Raw genomic sequence first — 19792 nt, forward strand, 5'->3', positions numbered from 1 at the left:
GTTCTAGCTCTTGTAAATCCTGGTGGCAGTGGTCTCTTCTGTTTCCAGATAGTGTAGCTTTACTCACCTCTAATGTGCCTTGAGAAGAGCCACCAGATCCTTCAATAATTATATGAAATGTGGTTTTGTTTTCCTGAAAAGCTGTCTGGCTAGGCAGAGAGGCTGCATTAGGGATGTTCACAGCTTAGCTCCGCAGCGGATCAGGTAGCTACCAGCTTTGCATAGCAACGTTGTGGCTGCATATTAAATTATACATTATCAAACGTACACTTATCCAGCATTTGTCCTCTGGAAGCTTCATAACCTCACTAAAAATGGAAAAAGGTGAATGCTTTTGTTCCTGTGCTAAAGACGGAAAGGTTGAAGCAAAGAGAAGTCAAGTGATTTGTTCACAATTACATGAACAACCAGCCTGTCTGAGGAGAATTTACTCCAGAAGTCAGACCTTGTATTTTTAATGACCTCTTTTTTGGTCTCTGGTCTTCTCTATTAGTTTTATTTTCTATGCTTTTATGTGGGATGCAATACATAGACTGCAAATAAGTAAATATAATAAAATTGTGTTATTTTTGCAGTGATTAAAACTCATGTGTGGAATGGCAAACTTCTGGCATATGTATGTTTTACAATTTGGATAATCTGCCAGGTTTGTGTGATTTTTCTCTCTTTTTTTTTTTTAAGAAACATTCTGAAAGTCTTACATGGGGGAAATAGATTCTCTGCACTAAATAAAAAAAAAAAGGAAAAATATTTTTTTTTTTTCAGAATATCTAAGAATGAGATAAATGACAATCAGGCTCCTGGTGTATACCTTTAATATTCCCATGTTTGTAAATCCCCCTCGTGGAGTGTAATGAATCATTAAAATGCTGGAGTCCTGACATCTATTTTTTAACTTCTAAACACAGAATACAATTCAGGCAAACATATAGCAAAGTAGAAGCTGCCTATGTGTGTGAAACCGGAAGCACTAGTAGACAGACACATGTAATAGTTACGTTTGCTCTTGCTCAACTATATATACATCAAATTCAATTAACACATTTTATGCTTCAGCTGCTAACATCCCTTCAGCAGTGAGTGGGTTATGCGTTTCCATCCTGCATATACCACCAGCATCACCACAACGTCCTTCTCTAGCTTCCCCCTCCCCTTTCTACACAAATGTTGCAACACAATCTGAAATTTCCTCTTTTCTTTCCTTCCTGCATTTCTTACAGGTTCCTTTGCGTCAGAAGACAAAAAAGAAAAGTCAAGGTAATGAGAGATTGTTTTTTCTTTTCTCTCCTGGGTTTCTCTTTTGTTATTTTCTTAATATGTCTTATTTTTGGGAGGGTGAGGATTTTATACTGCTACTCAGCTTGTGGAAGGCTGCTTTGTAACTCCACTGATTCTTGCACTGATTCTGAGAAAAATGACAACGGGTTGCTCCTTTGGACTAAATCCTTGTGGTATGTTAATTGAATCAAAGCTGAAAATCAGCGTGGTAGAATCAGCTGCCTGCACATACACACACACTAGCGGTTTTCATGTACTTGGCATAATAGTTTTCTCTAGCTGACTTAATAGATGTATTCTTTTCAGTGCAGCTGTGTGAAAGCAAATACATGCATGCTTCTCTTAAAAGGATCAAAGGATATATTTGTAATTTACAAAAATTCCTGTATTGCTATTTAGCATTAATTAGTATCTGCTTTATCTGTAGCTTACTATTTTGCTTCTGCACATCAGAATGCCTTTCAAATGAATGTGTGTTACTGTCACAGCCATTATAAAACTGAACGATTTCTAAGTGTATTTTAACATATGCTTGGGTGGCTTGCTGAGATTACTCGCTAAGTAAGGTCAATATCTTTAACTGGCATCTTTCCTGGTGATACACTTTTAAACAAGCAGAACACTGTATTTTTAATGGCACAGGGTTCTTTATAATGAGCCGACGGAGGATATCGTGTAAAGAGCTGGGGCAAGCCGATTGTCAAGGGTGGCTCTACAAAAAGAAGGAAAAAGGAGCTTTCATTGGCAACAAATGGAAAAAGTTCTGGTGTGTACTGAAGGAGTCATCACTGTATTGGTACAGCAGTCAGCTGGTGAGTACACAGTTCATCCAGCTCTGGGTGCTGGACAAACAGATCTTGCTGGGACCAAAAGAAGGGAAGCAGGGATCACAACTCAGATGCACCCGGGAAATGTACAGATGACTGGGTTTATTTCTCAGTCCTGACATTTCTTGTAATCTGGGAAGTGTCTATGTGAATGTGAAACACGCGAAAACTATGTGTTTAGTTCAGCAAGTACTTGTAAAATGTTAACTTGCTGTCTGTTCTGCCCTTTAAAGCTGCTCTTCGCAGTCACTGGTGGCATTTGAATTTGGGAAAGGTTTTTCTGGGGTTTGGCAGTTTGCAGACATTTGCTGTCAAGACTCAAAACAGGAACACTTTTTCACTGCTAATTAGTTAATTTTGAGAAGTCTCTCTCCTGTGTTTCTCTCAATATCCTTCAACACTGAAATTAATCTGTTTATTTGTTTACTGCTTTTTTTTTCTTCCTTTTTTTTTTGTTCTCCCTCTGCCCAGTGCATATCGGTAGGGTTGCAGATATGAGCAGTGTCAGCTGGTGATGTTTTTACTACTGGTCTTGCTGATGTTTCATCCAGAGCAGTGTAATTAAATGTTACCATGTTCTGCTGATTTTTTTGCTTTGATGAGTTGATGCCGAAAGTCAAATCTGCTGGATGACATTGTTTTGAATTCAAGGTCCAGCTTTCTATTCAGATAAGCTTCCCTTAGGACATCTGGTATAGATAGTATTTCTTTCCTGCTGATCAAGCCCAAGTAGCCTACTCTACTTTCTGTGCCAGTGGGAAATAATCTGAGATGAAGAACAGCAAGGTTTTAGTTTTTGTAATCAATTGAAAAAACTGGGAATTAAAAGCTGAGAAGGGGTGATGGGGGAAAGAGGTAATGAGAAATCCAGAGTAACCCCTTTAATGAAAGGTTATGGCTGAATGCAAAGCAGCAGGGAGTTGTAGAGATCAGCTGGCTTTAATCCAACCTGTTTGCTACAGCTCACCTTGATGGGGCAGAGGGTGTCTTGCCCATCCTATGAAGATTTGGGCATAATTTTTCTCTTTACCTTGCCGTCTTGCACTGTTACCTCTAAAAACCTCCCATCACATTCAAATGATGGACTGACAGAGCCCAGAACTGGTGTGTGCAGAGGATTAGAGGACACCAGCAACAGCATAGGTTGAAACTCAGCAGCTTCAGTGTGGAACTGTGGATGGGCAACAGGTTCTCTAAATACAGATGGGCTGCTCTGGAAATCAGCATGTCCCAGGCCCAGCAAAGGATGAAAAATTAAAGAAGCCCTTATAAATTCTTCGTATTTTTTCCCACTTATTTCTGTTGCAGTAATCCTCATGAAAAAGCTTGCTGTTTCAGGGAACAAATAAAATGGTTTAAAACATTAAAAAAAATAAAATCCCCAAGCTCTAAACAAAACTTCACTCGTGAAAAGAGTGTTTCACATTCTCCCTCCAGTTGTGGGTATAGTGTTGCTTTTTTATAAACAGTATGAAAACTTCGACTAGCATTTAAAGATGGATTAGTTATCCTTTTTGGGAGGAAAACTGAAAACAGCTCTGCTGGTCTTGGGCTGTTGTTTCTTTGGTGTGATAGTCTGCTGTAGCTTCCTTTGAAGACCAAGTCAAATACATTCATGTGAGAAAGAGAAAAGACGCATGGCTTGGCAGATAAACTTAGTAGCATTAATAACATACTTCTGTCCAAGCAGTGTAAAGAAAGGTGAGCTATATAGCTGACATGACTTTTAGACATGAGAAGTGTCAGAAAGGAATTATTCTGAGGAATAAACAAGATGAGGGGCAATAAAACAAGGCAAGACTATGCAAAGTTTGCCTTCTGGGAAGACAAGCGTATTGAAAGAGATGCAAAGTCCTCCACTTCCTGTAGTTCCACTGACCCGGCTGAAATCTGCACTCAGGGTCCAGAAAACTATGGGCATGCTGATTCCAGTGCTTCTATACAGGATTTATTATTTATGTGAACTTGTCCTTTTAGTTCATGCCTGCTTTCTGGCTGCCACTGACTGCCCCAAAATGAACAAGGCTGAAGAATGGGTGGCAACCTCATTTCCATTTATTTCATATGCTCTAAAGAGGTCATATGGCTTCAAAATTCTGCTGGCTTATATCAGCCCTTCTCACCTATCACAGTTCTTGTAAACTTGCTAGCTGGTAGCATCTCCTTTGCTTTCAACTTCTGCTGACTCTCACACGCTGTTTTATGTTAAAACCGCAAGGTTTTCTTGGACAACCTGAAGTGCAGCCTCTGCAAAAGTGTAGATTCAGGCATTGTTTGCAGAATGTCAGTGATGGTGAGGTGTGGGAAGGAGGGGAGGTGTCCTGTGCTAAGATCTGCTTGCTTAAACTGATGAGACCACAGCCACGCTCAGTCTCATATCCAAGATGAATTAGACCTGTTGTATTTTCACATTTTCATGTTTTTATTGATGAACCAGAAATAGCAGTGACATAATAACTTGCTTGATATTTCTTTTTACTATCTGGCTTTAATACTGCCTACTTCCATTGCCTTCAGTGAATTCTCTGTCCCAACAGGGCATTCAAGATGACAATCCTAAGTTCATAGTTACGTGAAAAAAGGAGAAGTCCTGCTCCTCATGTGCCTGACGGTTCTCATGATGGGCCCTCTTACACAGACTGAAGCAAAAGGTGATGGTGGAGGAGCAGTGCTGAGGTCAAAGGCACCAGGGCACACTGGCTGCCCATAGGTCTGCCTGACTAATTTCATTCTTGCGAGAAACAAGCATGTTTTTTTGTGGCTGTGTGGAAACTGCAGTCAGCCAGACACTGACAACTGTAGCATAGCAACAGGGTGCTGGACCTTTTTTCTAACAGAGATGGAGAAAATAGGCAGTGGGTGGAATTTGTACAGGAACCTGCATTGTCTTGGATTTGGGTTGGTAACCTCAGCTGACATCATGTTCTCTATGAGGCGTATTCAGGCATTCCCAAAGCTCTGGATGTTTCTGTCACTGATATAATTTGCCTTCAAGCTGCTCTGGTTCTGGGTCTTTCACATGAGGCAGGCTAGGGGAGGAAATGTAGGACACTTGTGGTGATATATGCAGATGGTGTTGCCTTGAATTTAACATAAGATGTGTTGTGAAAGCCACAGCTCAAAAAAGAAAAAATAATAAAATGCTGAGAAGGGTCAGCAATAGCAGAGCAGACACATCAAGAGTCAAGCTTCTTCAGCGAAGGCAAACCAGAGCACACAGGCAAATCCAGGTTAGCTTTCAAACAGCTAGCTGAGGTACCGTGAATGGTGATTTTAGGGCCCTTGTAGTCTCAGCAGGCTTGGGTAGACTGCCCTGAAACTTTTTCCCATGTAAGCTTGCTCTTGGTATAAAACATGGATATCAGATGAGGCAGGTAAAGTTTTGTTTGCAGCATGGAGGTGCCCCCAGTGTGGGAACGGTGAGCTGTTTGGACTAGGAAGGATCACAGAAGGGATGGTTTTGCAATGGAAACATGGAAAATGTCAAAAAAATGGATCTGAGCAGTAGGCTTTCTGGGTACATTCAGGAATACTAGACTCTTTGGACAACCACTCTTCATTAGCATTTGGTTTCTTCTATTGAGTAGGCAGCTGCCTTGAAGACAAATGTTTAGAGGACAGTGTCTGGTCCGCCCCTTTGGCAGTTTTCCTTCTTGTACTGAAACCCTATAGGGAATCAGTTCTCCTGCATAGGAAAAGGAGTGGCAGGGGAAGATTGTCATGTGTAATCCCAGGCTCCTGGCTCCCTGAGCTTGTTGCAACTGTGTTGGATATTGTTGGCTGAAAAGAGTCAGAAGACTATCTCTGTCTTGTGGGCCTTCAGGACAGCTCAGCTGGTTTTTCAGATAGAGTTGAAATACAGTTTTGCAGGATGTGTTAATGATGGTTGTCATGGGGATTCAACTGAAAAGAAATATAAATATAAAAATCAAAGGGTTGCAGGCTGTGATCTACTGTCACTATTTACCTTTGGGTTTTTTTTCCCTTTTCACTGCATTTAAATTGGTCCTCACTCCAACAGCTTTACTAAGAGCTGTATAATTGCAGTCTTTTAAAGCAGAAATCTTCTCCTTTGAGTTACAGTAGCTGCGTATGCGGATGAGAAAAAGTCATTGATGTCGGCTGATTATGCCAAGGGCTTTAGGGACCTCTGGTCCAATATCTGACGCAGATTATTCACAGTTCTATAGACTGCGTCACCAGTGTACTTGGCAGAGAGAAAAAGACTAAAAAGGCTTGAGGACTGATCTGCTTCTCCAACATCCATGGGGTTTTCTGGGGGCAGTGCTGAAACACGGTGATGGAGAGCCATGAGGAGTGCCCTGAATCACAGATTGGAGCTATTCCACAATAACTAGATACTTTCACTTTGCAGCATAATTTTTCAAAAAAAATCTTTCTGCACCATTGCATTCAATTTAAATATTGAAAAAGGTCTATTAAATTATTTACTAAATCTCCTAAAGCCACAACATTCAGACAATGTATTGAGGCAAGCTTAAAAATTATATTGGCCTCTTTCAGTGGATTCATGCATTATATTCCAGAAATATATGAAATCTTTTTAAGTGAAAAGCTTTTTTCTGTGAAAGAGTGGCTACTTTCTTTTTGCTTCAAGCATTTTCAGAGACTGTTGAAATTGTTTCCCTACAACAATAGCAATTGGGCTTAGCAAAAAGTGAAGATTTATGTGTTGGGCTAACCTGCATAAAACCCACAAGAGATAACAGCCTATTCTTTTAAACATCCTGATTAAATAAGGAACAGGTCAAGGTCCTTTTAATCTGAGGTTTTTAGGACTATTTTACAGCATTGCTATAAAATCAGAAGGAAGTTTGAGTGAAAAGTGTGAGTTAAATAGTAGCATGATTAAAGTGGTATTAAAGACAGTATTTTGGACAAAAGAAAACATTTAAGACTTCTATAGACTTTTAATGTTTTAAAATGTCATTTTCATTCCAAGAATGACTGAAAGGATGACTTCCATATGTTGTGTTCCTAGTGTTTATTTGGAACTCTACATGCTGACTGTAATAATGCTTATAGTGTTTTATTGTTATGACTTGTTTTCTTTTTTTCCTTCCCCTTTTCTGATAATTATGGAGCTACATACCCATCAAACCCCTTTTTTTTGTTATATTGGTGACATATTTGAGATATATACCAATAGTGCATTAAAAAATATCACACCATTAACCTTCTTTTCACTCATACATAAAATGAAACAAGCATTAAACTTATAAATGAACAAATGTGAAATCACAGACAGAATTAATACACAATCCGAATGTCTGAATGTCTTGAGAGAGTATGCATATGTGAAAACATAATCTTTTACCAACTGGAACATGTCAAATACTGCATAAGAAGTCTGGAGATTTCTCTGTAGTAAGCCTGGTAAATGTAAATTACTGAAATCAAAGCCTACAGACCTATTTTCATTAACAACTTAGACAGTAATCCTCTAATTTAGATAGTCGTTGTGTATGTTAGTGTTTCAGTCCCAACATGTGGAGTTCCATCTCCGCATGGGTAGATGCACCCCTGATGAGTATCCCCACGCTGGCTTTACAGGGTCCTGATAATTCATTAGTCCAAAATAAAATCTGAATGCTCAAACATTTGTATACATTGACAGTAAAGACAGTGTCATCTAATGTCATTGCATAGACTTAATCACCTCATGAGTGCTTGTGCAACACCTTAAGCTCTTAGTGGGATATAAGCTAGACCAACGGCTGCTGAGTGCTTGTGCAGCACCCTAAGCTCTTAGTGGGATACAAGCTAGACCAATGGCTACTGAGCTGTGATTGCATTTGTAACATGTAAGGCAAGCCCCTTCAAAAACCTAGTCAACCCACTCACCCACCTGATGGGTCAGGCCATGGATTTATTAGTGTATGGGTGAGAAGGTACCTCAGTATATTCCTTCACATGAGGTCTTCTGGATCTCTGCTTTTTTAAAACTGTGTTTATTGATTCATACTGCAGAGAAAAAAGTATCATTGAATACATTTCTCATCCAGCAATGTATGTAATAATGGCTTTGATACCTCATGAACTCTTTTTGTGTTGTCTCTGGTGTTCTTAGGCTGGTCTTGGGGCTCAAACAGGAATATCAGTGTTCTTGCTGCATCTGGTCTAGTGAGTGACCACACTTTTTGGTAGAGAAATAAAGGACAGTGAATTCTCTGTCTTTAGTACAATGAAGCCCCTGAATAGGACTCCTCGTTTATTCAACCCTACTCATCCGTTTATCTGTATATACTTGCTGTAACTATGGATCTGGGATGGAAATACTAGCTTAAGGTGTAATTGGTTGAAATATACATGTAAAGAGAAAAAAAAAGACTTCTAAAAAAAACTAATCTCTTTTGTTTCTTTAGTTAACTGTTGTTTTATCTCAGTGAGTTTACTCTCACTAACTTCCAGCCTGTGGAATGGAAACAGAAGCTCACCAAGCCAGGCTCTAAACAAGTCTGACACACACAAATATAGTCAGAGAAAGTTAAAACCCCAGAATAGCAAATAAATAAGCACTTTTTTGTTACAAATGAAGTCACATTGCAAAACCAAATTTTTTTCCAGCCCAGATGCTGATAAACCTCATGGTTCTGTACTGAAAGAAACAAAATAAAACCGTTCAAGTGTGTTTTGGGCTTTTTTGTTTGTTTATTTTTTTGGGGTATTTTTTTGTCCTGGAGCAGGCAAAACCGTTTACTAGTGAAGATGCAAAATGTAAATTTAATCCATGTAGGCTGCAGGAATGATGGTTATGCCAGCTGTGATTTATTGTGATTTATTGCATACCAAAGAAGAGATACACAGAGGTGCAGGGAAGCCACCCACTGAAATATCCATTCTGTATCCATATTTCAGTTCTCAGAGATTCATGCTTCTGAGCATTAAAGCTCAAAGACTTGTCTCGATGAACAGCTTTTTATAGTCTCTTTATATTCATGCATAATGTGACTTGAGTAGCTGTCAGTCATCTTCAATTATCCTCTCTCATTGTAATTGTTGTGTATATTTTACCTGCTTTAACTCAGTGTACGTTTTCAGAATTTTAATGTGCCCAGGGATAAGGGCTGGGAGCAGCAAAAACGTGATTCAGGAATAAAAGCTTTCTATAGTCTGGAAAGTACAGTTTTTCCTGATATTATGTGCTATAGACTTTTGCCTGCATTGCTGCTCCTGTTAGGAGGAGTCCTAGTCTAATTGCTGCTGATTTGATGAATATAGATAGTTGTAGCAGAGAAAGATATTTCAGCTGTAGGCAGCAAGAACAGGGATTTGAGGCTGATAACTTCAATTTTGCTCTGACAGGGCTCAGCTGACCCAAAAACAGAGGTGCCAATGCTCTGTACACCCTCTCCCATCCAGAAAGGGGTGTCTGCATATAAACAGAGTACTGTAAATGTCTCTCTGGCTTTTGCCATGCCTCAAAAATTCTGAGGAGAGTGATATCTGGGTGGCCAAAGCCCGCTGAGGTTGGTTTGCAGTGTTCATAACAACAGAGCTCAGCTCCATGGGATCATCCCCTTGCCCTGTTTCACCTCCTGGCATGGAAGCAGCTCATATTGCCTCTGCCTTACATAAAGGCATATATAAATGAGCCTACAAAATCGTCCGTGTTACAGTTACCCAGGGGAGACCATCTCTGCCTAGCATCAGTTTGGGTCACTTCTGAATTCACATAATTTCAGACATGTACTTTTCAAATATACATAGATCATTATATGTGGTGCTGTTATGCATCTGTGAAAAATGTGTGTGTGCTGTATAATGAAACAAATGCTCCTTTGAGATTGTATGTAATACCCAGACTTGAAAAGATGATATAACCCTTATGCATCCTTTCTTACGTTATTCATCTCTTTTAAGGGGCTTCTCATTTTAGAGCTGAAGTTCAGTAGTTTCATTTTCTGTGTTTTATGCACAAAGTAAGGCTGGTCTCTTTGTAGAAAGAAGTTGTATGATCACTGGTGGGTGCAAAGGAATTGGATTCCTACAACTTTCTGCTGGTTTTAGTCCTAGTTTGTTCCAAACCTAAATTGTGCCCTGGACAATTTCAGTCTCTGGACTAGACTTGTTCAGAAATCTTAGATAAGGGTGATCCGATACAAATTCTTCAAGGTGAGGAGAGGGAATCTACCTCAGCATTGTTGTAGGAGTTGAAGATCCTTCCTCTTGCAGCCACTTTGATATCTAGAAGTGTACAACAAATCCTATGCTCACCAACTGCCACTTGCAAAGACAGGAATGGTGGCTTTCTAGCACCAAGGATTTGCACAAGTAGCAGGTGGTATAGGAACATTTCTTGTTCCCAAATATCAGCCAAAACACTGGATATGATCTGTCCCCATGGTGATAAGTATATATTTCACAGTATAAAAAGCTGTCAAAACCAAGCATTTGCATGTTAAATGTTGTTGAGCATTGGAGTCTGGTAGCTTACCAATTGGTTGATGTGGTGATTTTCACTTTTTTTTTTTATTTCAGGCTGAAAAAGCAGAAGGATTTATCAGACTTCCAGACTTCAGTGTGGATCGAGCAATTGAATGCAAAAAAAAGCAGTAAGTTCATCTCCTGACTTCAGTTTTGCATGATTTTTACCTTATTGCAAGGAATTGAATCCCAGTAGTGCCTGGCAATGAAGCTGTGGGGAGTTCTTCTGTGTTGTATTAATAATGAGATATTAATTGAGCTACTGAAAGAAAACCATATTGCAAAAATATTTTTGAAAATACTCTGCCAGATGTGCTGTGTTAAAACTACAAATTAAACAGTAGATCAGCATGCCAAATGCTTTTTTTCCCCCCTCCTCTTTGTTCACTGATTATGAGTAAGTTGCAGTCCACCTTGGATACCTTCTCTTAGGTAAGGAGGTCAACAATAGTGCACATAATGTTGATTCCCTCCAAGCTGGAACTATTCTTTAGGCTTCAATGGTGCAGCTTTGGGCTGTACTTGAAGCCTTTGGTTGTGCAGGGAATACAAACCCTGTTTGGCAGGGCACATATTTCAAAATATTTTCTCCAAACACCACATGCAGCACTGACGTCCAGCTCCTTCTGAGTACACTTCAAAGGTTTGGAGGGGTGTTGCTGCTCTTCAAAGTTACAAAGCTCAGCATGGTTTTTATCCTGTCCCTCAGGAGAAGGCCTCTGTACTTCTATTGAGATCTCGCACTGTGATTAGCTGTAGGTGTTTCTGCGATAAACTGTGGGCTTGACTCCTCCAAAGAAAAGGGACATCTATTTTGAACATGGAGAGCTCTATTTTGTTTTCTCAAAGTTGAGTCATATAGTACAGTACTATGGGAAAACGTTGCCCTTCACTTCTGCAGCTGTTGGCTGTAGGTGATTGCAAGAGAAATTGCTTAATGAGGAACAAAAGACAGAAACCACACAGTCTCTGGATTGGAGACTATCTTTTAGGAAAAAAAACCCAACCAAACAAAAAAGACTGAAAGTCTTACTGGTGGATGTTCAACTAAAACCTTGGCAGGGGACTATCTCCATTTTGTTTGCTTCCAGCCTGCCATCTAATTACCTTTTTGGTGCCTCCTAAAACTTGCTTTTGAAAAGACAGTGAAGAGTCAGCCACTCTTCACCCGCTGCATGCCATGTGTGATTTTACTGTACCATATGTCCCTTCCCCATACCGTCAGTTTTCCATGCTGCAGGGTCTCAGCCTGATTGACCACTCATGGAAGCTGTTTCATACCTTGGGTCACACTTAGTGCTTTCTTGGAACTTTTTTAAGTTTACTTCGCTTTTCAGAGCTGCAGGAAGAAAAACTTCACAAGGTATTTGAGATGTGGGCATGCAACAGAATTATGTAATTCAATAATTAAAGTCTTTGCTTTATTCTTTAGTCCTCCCTTTTTGGTTCCTGTAGTTTATATCCTCTGAATAATGTGTGGCCTAGGAAATAAGCTAAAAATACATTAGCATTTTAAGGAAAGAGCTATTTGGATGGATAAGCTGATACGGATTAATATAGTGGAGTGAATACATATTTTAAATCATTCATTCAACTATTATTTTTCTTTCTTATGTAAACCGGTTTTCTTCATATCTCTTATATTTTTCTCTTCTTGAAGTGCTATCAAGATCAGCCACCCACAGATCAAGACATTTTATTTTGCGGCAGAAAATGTTCTGGAAATGAACACGTAAGTAGGAGTGACTGGCCATGTTTCATCCTGTCTCATGCCTAAGAACGCCCTTTGAAATTTCATTCTATCCCTCTCAAGTGGTTGTTGATGAAGTTATTCAGGGAATTACTAAGTCTGTTTTATTTTCTGGTCACTGTGTAGAAGGAGCCTACTGCTATTTGTTCATTAATGACAACTGAAATCAGAATTCCATTATTAGCTTGTTTTGATACTAATGTTGATGATATGTGCTGGTATAAATCACTTTCCATAAGAGAGGTGCTAGGACTTGCTAGCAAGTTCATCACCTTAGGCCAAGTGAGGGAAGAAATTAATGAGAGGGAAAAGCTTAATATAGTCTTGTCCCAAAAGTGATCTAGGGCTGGAAAATAATAGTGTCTGCTTTGAGTATCATGTCAATTAACAGGGATGGTTACAGGAGTAGGAAGGGCTGATACTTTAATGCATGCAAGCATTTATTTCAGTGCCAAACTATGTTGCAGTTTATCAACCCTCATGACAGATCAGCAATCTTCTTTCAAAAACTGTCGATAAGAACAATTCATCCACACAGTTTTGAATCAAGAAGTAAAATAGATACGAATACTGCCATTTTAGAACTCACTGAGCTATCAGAAATAGACATTCCATGCTATTGATCCAGTTCTGGCTGATTTGTATACATCTCATATCTTCTTTGCATTTTTTTATTTCAGATTGCAGGCCGTTCATAATGTTATTACATTAAATGGCCAAATACAGATACAAAGCTGTATGATCTAAATAGGAAAAGAGCTCCTTTCTTAATCCATTATTTTAATCATAGCTCTGCTGGTGAACTTTGTGAGATTCTTCATAGGGCATTTACTGTTCTTTCCTCTTACAGACAGGAGACCTCATACATATTTACCACAGCGGGAAAGGATAGAGGTTGAAAGAATGTGCTTGACCTATCAAAAGGGATATAGATGCAGAGATGTACGATACTACAGTAGTGTATGTACATATATCTATGTTCATAAATCTGTAGATGCATACAGATGGTGGAGAGATAACCATCTGTTCATGTATCACCGTGTTTCCTACCAGAGCTCCTGAACAGAGTGAGAAACTCTTGAGGCAGATGGGCTGAGGAGGACTAAGAATGAGGGGCAGCTGGACAGGAATATTTTTGTAGGGAAAGTAACCCTGGTTGAGAGAGTAGATGGGGAAGGATTCAAGGAGAAGGAAAACAAAAATTAGAGCTAATGGAGGACATTAGTGAGAGCCAACAGCCAGTTTGGAGCCCAGCTGGAAATTCTCAGTGTCCTAAGGACACTTTTGAAATGTTTAGTCTTATGTAAGTGATTGAACTCTGTGCAGGTGTCCCAGCTCTTATGTCCCCAGACTGATTTTCTTCAAACTCCACCTCAAGAGTAAATATCAGTTTGGCTCAAAGCTAGATAGCCTAGCATTAGAGCAGCTTACACTACACTACACTAATTCTTCACTGTTGTAACTGATAATGTTTTCCTTGGCAAAGTATAAAAACCATGCATTTAATACATAAAGTACACGCATACTCACGCATATGTCAGAACAGGCTAAAAGACATCTGTTCTCTTGGCTCCAGTCCTGCAAATACATATGCATGTGAGTGGTTCCACTGAACTCATGGGGGCATTCGTATGTGTCAAGTTACTGGTGCGTATAAATGCTTGACAGATCATGACCTTTTGTAACTCTTCATGCATATATATTAAATCAATAGTGGATTTATTAATAGTCATTTGCTTCATTAATTTAGCATGTATTTGCTATTGTCATGTACACATGAACAGTAAATGTGTGCTGGCTAGCTACATGCATTTACCTGACCAATTGCACATGGTTCCTAGCAATCTGTCTGACCTTTTGGTTAATGAAGTCTTGATTTTAGCAAACCTTTTTTCTTGTTACATTATTTTTATTAAAACCAAAAATCATTCTATTTGCTGTTAGAAGAAAGTCAATAGTCCACTCTTGAACAATTGTCACTTTGTTTTCTTGAATTGTTATGTGGCTCTACTGTTCATACTGCAGTCTAAGAATCCAATTACTTTGACAATGATCTTACTAGCAAATTTCCCATTGCTTCAGTAGAATCAAAATCAGACAGAATGTTTTTTCAGAGTTATGAACCTTAATTCCTGTCTTTCATACTTTCCTATTTAGGCCTTGAGTTTTAATCTGAAAGGCTTGAGCTTTTTCATTTGTTAAGTTCTTGAAACCTGGATAGATCTTAATGAAAGAATATACAAAATGTATACCTAGGGATTGTTTCTAGAACTAGAATAATGCAGCCACCTAGGAAGGGAAGTGGAAAAAAAATCTATCCATAGCTTAAAGAAACACAGGAAGTGAGACTTAGCAAAACCAGGAGTACATATGGAGTTGAAGAAAGCAGTATAGAATGGTCAAAAAGTCTGGTTTTAAATGGTTTATATTCTTAGACTGTGCTGTGATAGCTTTGACCAAGGCATCTGGCATGGTCTTTGATGGCTCCAGTGCATTCTGCTTCACTCTGGCGAAAGCTGACCCCTCAATAGCAGGACTAAGCCACTGAAGTTCTGCTACAGCACACATACGTACTTTTTCTTTAGCTTCGACAAATGCAACTCCCTGGTCATCAGTAATGATTTTTTTCAGGATCAGGGAAAGACGATGTCCCAGGCAATTAATCCTGCTCACCACAGTCTTCAGGTTAATGAAAATGGATGTGGTGATGGAGAACACATCTGAAAGGGACAAAACTGTCCAACCAGCAGTCCAACCTAACTCTATATTCCCTTTGTTTCAAACACAGGTGGCTAAGTAAGCTGGGGATGGCTGTAGACCCTCAGGCACCCAACGGGAAGAATGAGGAAGGTATGCTCCTAACAGCAATTTCAGTGTGTAATTACATCATGTTCCCAGTGTTTGCTTGGCCAAAATTTTGTCAGCTCTTTTCTTTCTTTTAAATTGTCAACTTGGGTCTGTTTGTCAACTGAGTTTAGGGAAATGACACTGACACAGCACAGGATAATCACAGAAAAAGAAACAGTGGTGAGAAATAGTGCCACTGAGAGACACTCAGTGATCTTGTGAAAGATAACTACTTTCTGGCAAATTGCTGTCTTGCTATAAACCTACTAAGCACAAAGAGAAACAGCTGCGCTACTCTGTGGTTGGAGCTGGCAAGGTATATTACAGAAATTGTGCTAAGGCCTGGGAGCTCACTAGCTGGGTACACCTTGTGCAGTGTAGACCCATCCCTAGTGTCTCCTTTGTTCATGGAGGTTTCAACAACAACGTTGGAGGGGGTGAGAGAGGCGGGTACGTGTGGTGGTAGTGGTGTGCTGAAGCCTACAATTTATTTCAAAGCCAAGCCCAAGAGCTCATTGTGAAATGAGTAATTTTAAAGGTTCCCTAGCAATTTATTTATTGTTTTAATTTGCACACTGACCTAATAGAAGTTTTTGGTGGGAGGATATCAGCACCTGAATCAAAAATCTGGGCAGAGGACAAAGCAAGTCACCTGTCAGAGCACTTGGAAAAGCTGCTGGTGAGGACACATATGCTAGGAGCTGGTTTGGAATAAGAAGTGCTGTAGCTAGTCTAGCTAGTGTAGTTAGCAAACCAGGGATGGACTCTGACCCTCCAATTTTAGATACTTGTAGCCAGTACCTTATTTAGGACTGCTCAGGTTATGAAGGAGCTGTCATTATGAAGTGACTGGTATTTGTAGTGATACAAACACATGGGTGATACAGCCTGTTTTGTCTAAGCATCACTGCATCCCTTCTGACATTTCCCTGAATATTGTAATGATTTACGTCCAGGCTTTGAACAGGTAATTACATTGTTGATTAGTATGATATAGCTCTGTTTATAGTCTGGCTCCATTTATACTCTGCCATTAAAAGCAGCTTTGGAACTGCTAAACATCACTGATTTCTGGAGATTCAGAAGGTCTCATCAATTTCTTTGATTTTGGTTCATAGTTCCTCTATTTCTTGTCAGGAAACTTGCTAATTCCCATATTCCTAAATTCCTACAAAATGCTGTGTCCTCTTTGAACCCAGTTTTGTATCAAAACAGTCTGAGTTAACTAGGATAAAGTTCTATAATGAGTATTAGGCTGTGTAGCAAGAACTGCATGGCAATTTTACTCAGGAAGGAAGTATTCAAATATGTTGTTGTCTATGTCTTCATAAGTTTGTTGGAAGATGAGCATGGCCAAAATTCTGTACATGAAAGCAAATAATTTTTTTTTAAAGCCTAAAAAAAGTGTAGTAATGGTTGTGTTGGCTGAATCAAGAGTTAGAAAATACTTCAAAACGAACCAGCCCACTAATCTTAATGAAAAAAAAAACAAACCCAAACCACAAAGATACAAAATAACCCACTCAGCAGCAGGTTTTCTAATTGACCTGCAATAAACATAACATAGCCAAGACTTCTTCAGTTTTTAAACCAGTGTCTCATTTCCCCTTCAGAAAAGGGCACTCTCATTCTGGTGTCTAACACCAGCTTGTCTTTCCACATATGTTTTGTCCCAGGTGCCCCAGCAGCTGCCTCAAGTGTGGGCTCAGCACCCCTTTGACAAGCCTGGGTGGATGTGCCCCTGCAGAGGCATTGCTGTATTTCAGAAAAATGCTGTCATTACCCACATTCACTTCTGTTCCTGCTAACCTGGTTCTCCCCCTCCATATCACACACCATAACCCTTCAGGGGGGGTCTTGGCTTTTGTTATGGCACTTTTTGTGTATTCATGTACTTTCTGTACATTTTGACCCCCCCACCCAACCCCATTTCCCTATTAGAGTATCAGAAACAGCTGTTGGTATTTTTTTTTTCCAGTTCTTCAGTGTGCCTAAAAGGGGAGCTGTAGAAACAATAAGCATTAACAGAACCTTAGAATTTGATATAGGCCTTATTGCAGCCAGTCTCAGTCATTTATGTTAAAACATGCCAGGATGTTTTCCCAGTAAACAGAGTAGTAGTTACGCTATTAAAAACCTCTATAGCTCTGCAAACAGTATGGGATAAAAAAATGAATTAATCTCTTTGTTTCACTTTGTTAACAGCTGAGAAAGTTCTCTCATATGTGTAAAATTCTCCTCTCTTAAAACTTTGTTTCCCTCACGTTGTGCTTACAAAAGCCCCTAAATGACATAAAAGTGACATCATTATAGTTAAAAGATGAGATAATACTGATTTCCCAGAGACCATTGCCAACACACTGCTTCCTAGTGGTGTGAACCCAAGAAGTTCAGCTCTTACAAAGTACCCCCTGAACATAAACAACCCTTGCCCACCTGGAACAGAGCTGGAGGGTTGCTTCTACCAGAGAGACCCAGCTGCTCTTGGACAGCACGAGCTGCTGTGTGCTGCTGGAGGCAGGAAACGCAGTGCAGAGTGCTGGCTAATGAGGAGACCGCAAGGGTAGCCTCTGCTCTTGTGACATTTATCACTCGCTCATGTTGTCCTCATTAAGCTCTGATTGTATATTCTAACCTTTAATGTCCCAGGCTCAGCTGGGTATGGGTGAGCACAGTCACCCTCCACATATGGTGCAGGGCAGGACGCAAGCACTTGCTTCTGTAAAGGTTGGATGTGAAATGCTGATGCATGCCGGGAAGTTTAGCAGAGGAAAGTGTTCTTACCCAGTGGTTACAGCCAGGAGTTGGGAATAGGAGGCACTGATTTACCGCTTTCCTGTGTCTTATTTTATCAATGATTATTACTTCATTTACTGCACTTTATAAAAGCACCTGAGAAAATGCTGCACAGGTAGGTGACAGAAATAACAACACAACTGCTTCTCTGCCACGTGTCAAAAGACAGCAAGGCTCTACCAGATTGATTCATATTGAAAAAATAAAAATGAGTAGGGTATATAGTCCTAGAATTCTGTGTTTAATTTTAGTACTAGCTTTGCACGTGTACTGCCATGCTGCACAGTGTGCCTATGTCAGCTACCATGTGGTGACAGACAGCTCTCATGGGGCTGCTCTATGGTTTCCAAAGCACCATGCAAGCAATCTGTTTTCTCCAAAATTGCAGTCAAAACACCAATGCCTGTTGCTACCTCCCGGAAAACTTACTGGTTAGAGATTAAGAGGCAGCATCTGCTACTTTCAACAGGTCTCCCTAACTCCTACTATACACGAGGCAGCCTCTCTTTTAAAGGCTGCTAAGGGAGGACAGAGAAACCCTACCCCAGACCTATTTGTGAAGCTATCAAGAGCTGCATCACCAAATGTTTCCATCCATAGCAAATTAGCTTTTTTTTTTTTTTTTACTTAAAAAGGAAAGAAAAATTGCCTTGAAGTAGTGTAACATTACCACAAGTGAGTTAATTTTCACTGAAGGAGACACTGACTTAGAATCATAGAGTAGTTAGGGTTGGAAAGGACCTTAAGATCATCTAGTTCCAACTCCCCTGCCATGGGACTTGTTACAGTGTGGTCTGCAGCCCAGAACATGCTACTTGTTCATCTTTGGTTACCATAGCTCTGTGAGGAATAAATGTGAATTGGTCTAACACTTTGCTTTTGCTCATTTTCCATGTTTGCTTCAGAATGCTACAGTGAAAGTGAACATGATGATCCAGAAATAACAGACACACCACCTCCCCCCTACACAGTCCAGCCAACACCACCTCCTTTGGTAAGTGTTACAATAGATGGCTTGTCTCTTGTTGAGGTGGTGGGCCTTTCAGGAATAACCTAAAACAGCAGCTAGAAATGTTCACCCTGTGTGCCAGTGAAATGAGCTGCACTGCCAGGAGCTTCACACTGTAGAACAACTCCTTCAGATGGAAGAATATTTATCTTGCTGTCAAAATGAAGGTGTCCACTCTGCCTCATACACATGCTGTCTTTTCTTTGTGAGGTTTTTAACACACTGCCATAACCCAGTTTTTCATGCTATTCTGTTCTTTTCTCTTTTTTTTTTATCTGTCCCAAATCTTCTTTCTTTTGCGACCCCAGTAGTATCACCCATCAGATTTATACTTATTTATTTTGAGAGTGTTGTTCTCAAGGCTGATGAATTTGAAGCTGCTTGTGTGGCAGTGAAGGGAAAGAAGCCTCTTATTACAGTGATAAAATCATTTATCTTCTCCTACCTCTGAAAAATAGACTATAAAAAATAAACATCCTCCCAAAATCTGTGCTATTTTTTTCTCCCTTGTTGTAGTATATTTACCCAGAATATTCCTTCTTGCCTTGTTTAATTTCATAAATTAGAATAAGCACTATGCACCTTTATGTGCCTAATCAAATTGACTCAGCTAATTATTAGCTATTTATTGCCCTATTAATCTTGTTTCTATATTGTTGCTTTTCTCAGTGATCTCATCTCCACTTATATGCACTTTAAGATACGAGGTTTACTGAATTCTGTGTTTAGAAATGAGTAATCTGTTTTTGGATGGTAATGCAGCTGAAATAAAGAATCCTGAGTTCAAGCCTTTCCCTTCCCTAGCTGAACGTTATCATCGAGGTTACGCAGTAATAT

General features: G+C 39.7%; 1 protein-coding gene across 1 annotated transcript in view; it reads left to right on the forward strand.

Annotated features, from left to right (window-relative positions):
* Positions 1–314: 314 nt before the first annotated feature.
* Positions 315–19792, forward strand: part of IPCEF1 (interaction protein for cytohesin exchange factors 1) — a 37563-nt gene continuing 18085 nt past the window's right edge. The window contains exons 1-7 of the mRNA XM_031049871.2: positions 315–324; positions 1141–1257; positions 1921–2090; positions 10608–10681; positions 12214–12285; positions 15092–15153; positions 18852–18940. Of these exons, the coding sequence (XP_030905731.1) occupies positions 315–324; positions 1141–1257; positions 1921–2090; positions 10608–10681; positions 12214–12285; positions 15092–15153; positions 18852–18940 (594 nt within the window). The remainder of the gene's footprint in view (positions 325–1140; positions 1258–1920; positions 2091–10607; positions 10682–12213; positions 12286–15091; positions 15154–18851; positions 18941–19792) is intronic.

The sequence above is a fragment of the Melopsittacus undulatus genome, chromosome 3, assembly GCF_012275295.1.
Source record: "Melopsittacus undulatus isolate bMelUnd1 chromosome 3, bMelUnd1.mat.Z, whole genome shotgun sequence".
Classification (NCBI taxonomy): Eukaryota; Metazoa; Chordata; class Aves; order Psittaciformes; family Psittaculidae; genus Melopsittacus; species Melopsittacus undulatus.